Source organism: Chinchilla lanigera, unplaced genomic scaffold (genome assembly GCF_000276665.1).
Source record: "Chinchilla lanigera isolate Chin_1 unplaced genomic scaffold, ChiLan1.0 scaffold00019, whole genome shotgun sequence".
NCBI classification, from domain to species: domain Eukaryota; kingdom Metazoa; phylum Chordata; class Mammalia; order Rodentia; family Chinchillidae; genus Chinchilla; species Chinchilla lanigera.
This window is the reverse complement of record NW_004955420.1, coordinates 8,541,936-8,551,213: the sequence shown is the minus strand read 5'-3', so window position 1 is coordinate 8,551,213 and position 9,278 is coordinate 8,541,936. Positions and strand designations below refer to the sequence as shown.

The 9,278-nt window shown below is 42.4% G+C and overlaps 1 protein-coding gene across 1 annotated transcript in view; it reads right to left on the bottom strand.

Moving 5' to 3' along the window:
• Mfn1 (mitofusin 1) overlaps window positions 1-9,278 on the bottom strand; it is a gene marked incomplete in the record, with an annotated part of 54,948 nt that overhangs the window by 45,281 nt on the left and 389 nt on the right. Inside the window, 2 exon segments of the mRNA XM_013513383.1 lie at window positions 4,955-5,090; window positions 8,278-8,396. Of these exon segments, the coding sequence (XP_013368837.1) occupies window positions 4,955-5,090; window positions 8,278-8,389 (248 nt within the window).

Genomic DNA, 9,278 nt, shown 5'->3' with positions numbered 1-9,278 from the left:
AGTTCAAGACCAGCCTGGGCTACAAAGTGAGCTCAAGGCCAGCCTGAACTGCATAGTGAGACCCTGTCTCAAAAAGACAAAAAAGGAAAAAAAAAATTGAAACCCACTGTTTGGGCAGGAGGGCTCTCCACTCTCAGACCAAGCACAGAACACTTCCGTGACCAAATGAATGAGGATATCCCTACACAAACCAAGCCACTCTACAGCTGACACCAACTATCTCTGAATTCGACTAACTTCTGACACCAACCACCTGAAGATAGTGTCAGCAACTATAGAACAAGGACTTAGTTGCCCAAGGAGGCCAAAGAAAGTCTCACATTATGACCTGAGCTTCTGACTGACCAAGTGTATATCAGGGGGTCCACAAAAATCCCTCTCTTTGGGTTTGACTAAGTAAGTAGTCAAATCACTAGGCCAGCTCACAGAACTCAAGGAAACACCTGTGCTTACTGGTTTACTAAAAGGCTATTACCATGGCACAGACAAATAGCCAGATGAAGCGATGGGGTGTATGTCAAGTATCAGTGCCCTCGCTGAACATGCCACCCTTCCTGTACTCACCTGTATTCTAAAACCTGGAAATTCATACACTTTGTTGCTCAAGAGATTTTATAAAGTTTAATTTCAAAGCCAGGCATGGTGGTGCACACCTGTAATCCCAGCACTGGGGAGGCTGACACAGGAGGATAACTGCAAGTTTGAGGCCACCCTGACCTACACAGGGAGACCCTATCTAAAAAACAAAACAACAACAACAACAAAAAAAAGAAGTAAAATAAATCTTAATCCTAAACTCAGTGTGGTGGCACATGCCTGTAATTCCAGCACTCAGAGGCCACAAACTAGAGGCCAGTCTGGGCTACACAGTGACTTCAAGCCCAGCCTAAACTACAGTGAGTCCTTTACTCACAAACAAATAAAACAACAGAAGCTATTCCTATCACTCCAGAAATTCCAAAAGTTTTAGGAACTCTGTACAAAGAACAGGGAAAAAGACCAAATATGTTTCAGTTTATCTTGTACCAGTCTTCCGTACTTTTTCTTCTACCTGTCTGGCATCACTATCCTATGGAGGGCTCTTCCTGTTCTCCCCAGTCTTGTCATTGTTTTTCTTTTCATTATATGCTCTTTCTTCATCTCATCAATTCCTGGGGTCTCAAACTAATGAGACTTAAACTAATGAGTCTTAAACTTCCTAAAAGTCTCTGTGGTCCCAATCTCAAATATACAACCACCTCTGGATAGGTCTGGTTGAACGCCTAGTAAGCACCACAGATGAGCATCTAAACTACCCAAAAGCGAACTACTCTCCCTTGTTTCCACAAACCCACCTCAAAAAAGGGCATTCCGATAACCAACTGATTTTTTTACTCTTCTCTTACCTTCCTGAGACAATCAATCACCAGCTAGCCTAACATACCTTTTACATATCTCATCAAGACCTCCTCTCCATCTCACAAACCAGACTCTTAAATCTCTTGCCTGGATTACTGCAGTTGCCTTCTACCTCCTCTTCTACGTTCAATCTATCCTCCCCGCTATACCCAAAGTTGAAATACCAAATCCTCTTGTTCAGCGTCGGGTGTGGTGGCGCACACCTGTAATCCCAGCACTTGGGAGGCTGAGGCAGGAGGATCATTGCAAGTTTGAGACCAGCCTGGGCTACAAAGTGAGCTCAAGGCCAGCCTGAACTGCATAGCGACACCCTGTCTCAAAAATACAAAAAAGTAAAAATAAAACAAATCCTCTTGTTCATAGTATATAAAAAATGCAGACTCCTTGCCATGACATTAAAAAGTCCTTAATAATCTGGGCCCTGTAATATGGAAAAATATCCTTTCCAACCTATGAGATGTCAAATGTGCCAAGTTCATGGTCTCACATCAAGGAATGAAGTCACGAAGCAAAGGAGGAAGTTGAAAGAGTTTTATTAGAAACAAGGAAACAATAGCTCCTGGACTTCCAGGACAGGTCGAAAGTGGGTGCCAGAGACTCTTTGTACAGGTCCCAAGTGGGCGCCAGAGACTCTTTTATACAGCTAAGTCACAACATGGGTCAAACTACCATCAACCTACAGAATTACAAATATAGTCACTTAGCTAGTATTTCCCAGTAGGGAATCAGGTGACGTAGCCAAGATTATAGAGAAAGAACAGAGGCATTTTTGGAATGGAAAGGGGGTAGGGGTCCAGATGTTCTGGTCATCCATGTGTCTGATGCCTATCTGGGTTACATAAACTGGACTATATGGTGCTAATTACAGTATAATCTCAAGCTGCTGCTTATCTCTAGCAAAGCAAGGCGGCCTGGCTATTGCTTTCTCCTGAGGCATGGCCCTTTTCAGATTCACCTCCAGGCACAATTCTGACATCTTTATTCTTTGTGCTGACTTCCCTAAGGCCCTATCGCTCTCTTGACTACATATTACTTGCTACACAATTTATCGTCTATGGGCCAGGGATATGGCTCAGTGGCACAAGTGCCTAGCTGGCAAGCACAAGGTCCTCAGTTAAGATTTCCAGTACCAGAAAAAAAAAAAAACTTGGCTGTCTATAGTACCTGCTCACTTCTCTATCCTCTTAGTAATGCTCCCTAATGCCTTAAGTTCAAAAGTCTATACACACTATAGTCTACCTCTCCTCCTCCCTTCCCATTTATGGATCTTTTCAAGGAATGGGCTTTTGGACCCTTTTCACATCCAGAGCTAATACAAATGCCCTTTGACTTAGGATGGGGTTACACTCTGATAAGTCTACAAAAAGTTGATGCATTTACTGCATCTAACCTACCCAACACAGTAAATACACTACAGAGCAGTGATGGGGAACCTTTCAGAACTCTCGATGATACAGGCAGCTGTGGCACAGGTCCCCTGGGTTTGCCACCCCTGCTACAGTATTGGCTGTTTACCTTGTGATCATGCGGCTAAGTGAGAGCTATGGGTTGCTGTTCAGCACCTCGAGAAAGTATTTATTATATACTGCTAGCCCAAGAAAAGATCAAGATTCAAAACATAGTTATAGCTGAGTGTGGATTACTGCTGCACCACTGTAAAGTTGGAAAAAAAAGTTAAACTGAGCCATCATAAATAAGGAGCCAGTAGGCCATGGTGGTGCACCCCAACAACCCCCAGCACTCAGGAGGCTGAGCAGGACTGCTAAGAGCTCAAAGCCAGCCTGGGGTGATTTCAAGGCTAGCCTGAACTGCACAGCAAGACCTCATCTCAAAAAAATAAATAAAAATTTAAAAAGAGAGAATAGTTAAGATCCCTTTACAGTCCTTAGGGAAGGCTTCTGAAGTACTAATATCTGGAATGAGATCTAAAGAATGATAGAGACACAGAAAGTTCTAAGTGCAAAAAATCTCTAAAATGGGAAATAGCTTAGGTTTAGTAAATAAATGCTTCTGGCTGGGAGTGGTGGTGCACACTTGTAATTCCAGCACTCAGGGAGGCTAAGGCAAGAGGATCACAAATTCAAGTACAACGTGGGCAACTGAGTGACTTAGGAAGATCTTATTTCGAAATAAAAAATAATAAAAAGGGCTGGGATTGGGGACATTGTGCCATATGAAGGTCCTAGGTTCAATCCCCAGTATGGCAAGTAAATAAATACATAACATTTCTATTGATGCAAACCATGACAGTGGTGGCACATGCTATAATCCCAGCAGTTAGGAGGCTGAGGCAGGAGGGTTGTTGCAAGTCTGAGACCAGCCTGGGCTACAAAGTGAGTTCAAGGCCAGTCTGAACTGCATAGGAGACACTGTCTCAAAAAGACCAAGAAAACCAAAATAAAAAACCCCCATGGTATCTGAGAGACCATGTATGCGGCTACTCGTCATCTATATCCCTAGTGAGACAGGGTTAGGGTATGGCAAGGCTGGGTGGGGAAGTAGTTGTGATCTGTTCATTACAAAATCCCAGGACCCATGCCAGAACAGTTCTCAAAGCCCTGCTCGCCAAGAACTCAAAGTTTTTGACAGGATAGTCGAGACCTGACGTCAGCCTGAGCACTGGAGGATACAAAAAAGAATGTCCACACTGAGTTTGGCCACTGTGTTCTCTCTTGCACGGTGGTTGCCCTCATATCGTGGGTGCACTTCAACTTTTACTTGGCCCAAACTCACTCTTCAGAGCCTGTTTCTTTCCCTACCTTTAATAAAACTTTGTGCGGCCAGGAATGCAGCTCAAAAGCACAGGACCTGCCTAGCAAGCACAACGTCCTGAGTTCAATTCCGGGTATTAAAAACAAATAAATAAATAAATCTTTGCTAAGGTTTGTGCTCATCTTGACTAATTCTTTAGACAGAAAGATCCTAAAAACTATCTCCGGAAGGAGACACTTGTGCTCATCTTGACTAATTCTTTAGACAGAAAGATCTTAAAAACTATCTCCGGAAGGAGACACTGGCACCCGAAACACTAGTGTCTGTGAGTACAGAATATGCAGCAGTCAACAGCTGATGTTTATCTCTGCGGTGCGGGATCAGCTCGGGCCTTGAGGGTACCAAGCAAGCGCTGTCATGGAGCTACATCCTCACCTCCATGACCGGCTGTTAAACATGTATAAGCTGTGGCGAGATCATTCTACTACTCCAGACAGTTACACAGTGCTTCCTACTCGCCCTCTGACAATCAGAGTTCAAAGCCCTTCTGGAAGTCATACTTGATAATCGATGTAAACTTCAAAAGTGACAAATTATGCTCACCATTGATCTGTGCTCCCATTCTTATATAATTAGCTAAGAGCCTAAAGGCAAAAACATCACTGATCTTCAAGTTTCATTTTACTCCATGCACTAAAATGAACAAATTATCTTACATGCTAAGAGCTTCAACAGCTAGCAGTTATTAACATAACTTGCTGAAACATCAGAAAAACTTGAGGATGTGACCAAAAAAAATGCTGATTTCTGGAAACTAATCTTAAAAGAAATAATGAAGGATTACCTGCCAAAAAATGCAACTTTCATGTGTCTCCGAGATAGCACCTCGCCAATAACAGAAAGCTTGTTTTTATACCCCTGGATTTCCAGCAGATCCTCCTCAGTGGCTATTTGGTCAAATTCTGGATTCCTATGCGTTGCTGTAAAATTGAAATGATATTAGAAAAAGGAACACAAATATTGTTAATTATACAGTGCAATACCTAAAGTTGCATATATTTTGTCTTTGTTCCCATAACATGCCATATGAAATCGAAAAATGCTTGTAGTATCTGGGTATTTGGTAACGAGCACATCCCCCACTGCAATGTCCAGAAGAATTAATAGCAAATTACCTACACAGCCTGGGTTTGAAAAGTGGAAAAACCTTTTGTTTTCTTTCAGGAATAGGAGATAAACTGACATTTACATTCTTATCACCTCTTTTAGAAGGTAAAGACACAGGCTCACCTGGCTACTTAGAGTTGAACACTGCCATTTAAAACACTACCCAGTGTTCATTTAACTAAAGCTAAGCTAACAGAAAGAATGACTAAGTATGATTATACTCACTTTAGGTTTCATTTTATTCTTGCTTTTCCATCTTCCTGGTTTATTTTGCGTTGCCTCTTTGATGGGTGGAGGCACAGTTACTGGGGATTGAACCCACAGCCTTCACACATCGCCAACCCTTTTTATTTTTTGAGACAGGATTCTCACTATATTGCTGAGCTGCCCAGGCTGGACTTTGATCCTGCTGCCTCAGCCTTCCAGAGTTCTGAGATTATAGGCCTGGGCTATCCTACTTAACTTCATTTTTCTCTCTTTTTTAATTTACCTGTTGTTTTTTTTAAATTTGTTTCTAGGAACATTTTTTTCTGAGGTTCTACAACCAGTAAAATTGAATTCTGATTCTAAAATTGCCTTTTTACTCATTCCTCATACTTAATCTGTAACAGGCTCAATACACAGATGTTACAGTTAACTTCGTTTTCATTTACCAACTTTTTTAGAAAAAAAATACTTTTCAAAAGTCATTGTGCCAGGTGTGACGGCACACATCTGTAATCTCAGCATTCTGGAGGCTGAGGCAGGAGGATCACCACATGTTCCAAGCCAGCCTGTGCTATACAGTGAATTCAAGGGCAGCCTAAACTGCATAGTGAGACCTCGTCTCAAAAAAAAAAAAAAAAAGAAAAAAGAAAAAGAAAAAAAAGGGTATATGGCTTTCCTCAGGTAACCCACCCTGCTTCTCTGGTGCGTTCTCTTATCTTGCTTTTACTCAGCCCACTCTCACTCTGCAGAGCCAGTTTCTCCCTTGTTCTTCACTTTCACTTCTCAGATAGATTTTGCCACTGTTTTTTGCTCATTTTATTCAATTCTTTATTCGAGATCAGAAGAACCTAGACTCTAACTCCAGAAGAGAGACCAGCAACCCAGAACCTGGTAACATGTAACTGGTGAGCCACTTTTGGAAGGAGCTACCTGGTACCATTTTGGCATTGCCAGGAGATTCCAATGACAGTGCAGAAAAAGATTACAGAGGTACTTTCATTATCACATTAAACAAGATTTTTTTTTAAATGGGGGGAAAAAAGTCATTGTGCCACATCAATTTCTTTCCAAACTGGAAACAAAGATACTATACCAAGCTGGGAATGGTAGTGCATGCTTGTAATCCTGGCACTCTGGAAGGCTGAGAGGCAAGAGGACTGCAAGTTTAAGCCTAGCCTAGGTAACTCAGCAAGACCTCAACTCAAAATAAAGAGGGCAATTTCTTTCCCTTTCACAATATCTATTGTACCTTTCAGGTTTTATTTACTCTTTCAGGTTCTCACACTAGGGAGACAATCTGATGTTTACACATGCTGGTCTGATTTATTTCACTTATAAGTATGGTCTCTAGTGGCATCTATTTACCTACAAAAGCCTCAAGTTTATCTTTTTAATAGCTGAGTAATACACCATTGTATAAAAATACCACATCTTTTTATCTATTCCAACAAAAATTTTCAAAAATTAAAAATAAATAAAAATAAAAAGGGGCCAGGGACATAGCTTATAGCAAAGGCCCCAGTAGTGCATGCACATGATTCTATACCAGTAATTTTTAAAAATCTCATTCAACAAAACTTGAAATTTAGTTTTCTTCTTTTTTTCTTTTTTGAGACAGGGTCTTGCTGTGTAGTACAGGCTGACCTCAAACTTGTGGCAATCCTCCTACCTCAGCCTCCCAAATGCTGGAATTACAAGCATGTGCCACCATGCCCAGCTGAAATGTGTTGAATTAGGTACTAAAAACAAACTAAGATAGGGTTGCAGCCCTGAGGAGCTCAAAACCTGGTAAGAGAAGGTTAGAGAAACAAGAAAAAAAAAGCTTGAGTCTATGAACTTATCACAATCTCAAAAGAAATTTCAACAGTTATCTCCAAATTAATATATCCTGATAAGATATTTAAAGATATCACCTTTGTTTGAACAACTAGTTACACAACCTTTTTTTTTCTTTTTGAGACAGGGTCTCATTATGCAGTTCAGGCTGGCACTGAACTGTAGTGATTCTCCTGCCTCAGCCTCCCAACTGCCCGTATTACAGGCCCACAACACCACACCAACACTTTTTTTTTTTTGGTCTTTCTGAGACAGGGTTCAGGCTGGCATTGGGCTCACTCTGTAGCCCAGGTTGGCCTCAAACTTGCAATAGACAAGACATAAGCCATAATGATGGCTTTTTAACTTCTCAAGTCACCATAAGATAGGTTGTAATCATTGCTTTTAAAGATTAAGGAACCAAGGCACAATAGATAAAACGCTTGTCTAACATCACATATCTACTAAGTACTCAAATGAAAAATCAAGCAGTCCACTGTTAGGTGTAGTCTTTATACCTGTCTCCTCAATTTACCAATTAAGCCAAGAATTCAGACTTAGCTCTTCCTGTCAAATGAGGGAAACAGGTAAAAGAAGCCTTAAAATGTTGTTGGTGCTTGGCATGGTGGTGGAAGCCTGTAATCCCAGCACTCAGGAGGCTGAGGCAGGAGGATCATTGCAAGTTGGAGGCCAGCCTGGGCTACAGAGTGAGCCCAAGGCCAGCCTGAACTGCATAGTGAGACCCTGTCTCAAAAAGATTAAACAAAACAAAACAAAAAAAAAGTAATTATTTTTTAATTATTATACCATTTAATCCTCCTCCAGAAGGCAGAAATGGGCTTTATTTGTTATGGAATCCCTCACAGTACACACCACAATGTCCTATACGTGAATTCGATACCTAGACACCTAAAGCAGAAAAAAACCACCTTTATATACTTTCAACAATAATCATTTTGAGAATTTAAAGGAACAAACCTTCAACAAAATGGGATACTTCAGTAACAAACTCTAGCAACTGGCCAAAGATTGTAGTAATTGCCTTCTTAGCCAGCACGAAGTGCTTCAGCGGAGAAGCGGTTTCGGCCATTATGCCTCTGGGAGAGAAAACAAGAGTTAGAAAAGCAATCATTAGCCCACAAGGTGGGGCACAGGGTCTGAGGCAGGACTTTTGCTCACGGCTAGGAGTTCAAGGTCAGCCTGTGCAACCTGGCAGGGCGATCTCAAAACACAAACGTTTCAAAGGGCTGGAAGTGCAGCTCAGTTGCTGAGCACTTGTGGAGCCTGCATTCAATCCCCAGGGCCCCTCCCCCGAAAGAAAAAGGAAAGTACTAATTAAACTGAACAATGAAGACAGTTAGGAGAACTTTCCCTCACTCCTTCACTCCCCACTGTGATAAAACTACCAAAATATTATCAGGCAACGGTATTTCCAGGAGACACTGTTGTCGTCAGAAACCAAAGCCTAAATTTTGCCAAAACCTTTACTTCCCTCTGGTGAAGATGAAACTAAGCCTGGCTGCACTGCAACTGCGTGTGACTCTTAAACACACCCAGGGAACCGGGTTAGGGAGAGGAAGCCAAGTGCACTGCAATAACCAAGTTACTAAGTTTCCCAACCTGGAGCTCTGTTAGAGTGGAGGCGGACACAGACAGGGAGAAAATAAAATCTCAAAAGCGCCGTGCAGTACTGTGGATTTGGCAGAAGTGGCTCTCATCACAACCAGAGAGGCAAGCCTTAACGGAGGCATTCACGCTTCCGGCCAAAGTACCCGAAACTTCCAAGGAATGAAGTTTAAAACAATTTTCTTCTCTCCGGAGGCTAGGGGAGACCAAAAACACTCCCAGCCAGGTGTAATCGGTGCGCGCGTGGAAGCGAGCACGGGGGCCACCGGGGACCCACTCAGGGCCGAGGGACCGCGCGAGGCGCAGCGTCCCGAAACGGGGCGGCCGGCGGGGCCGGGGACACCCACCTGGGG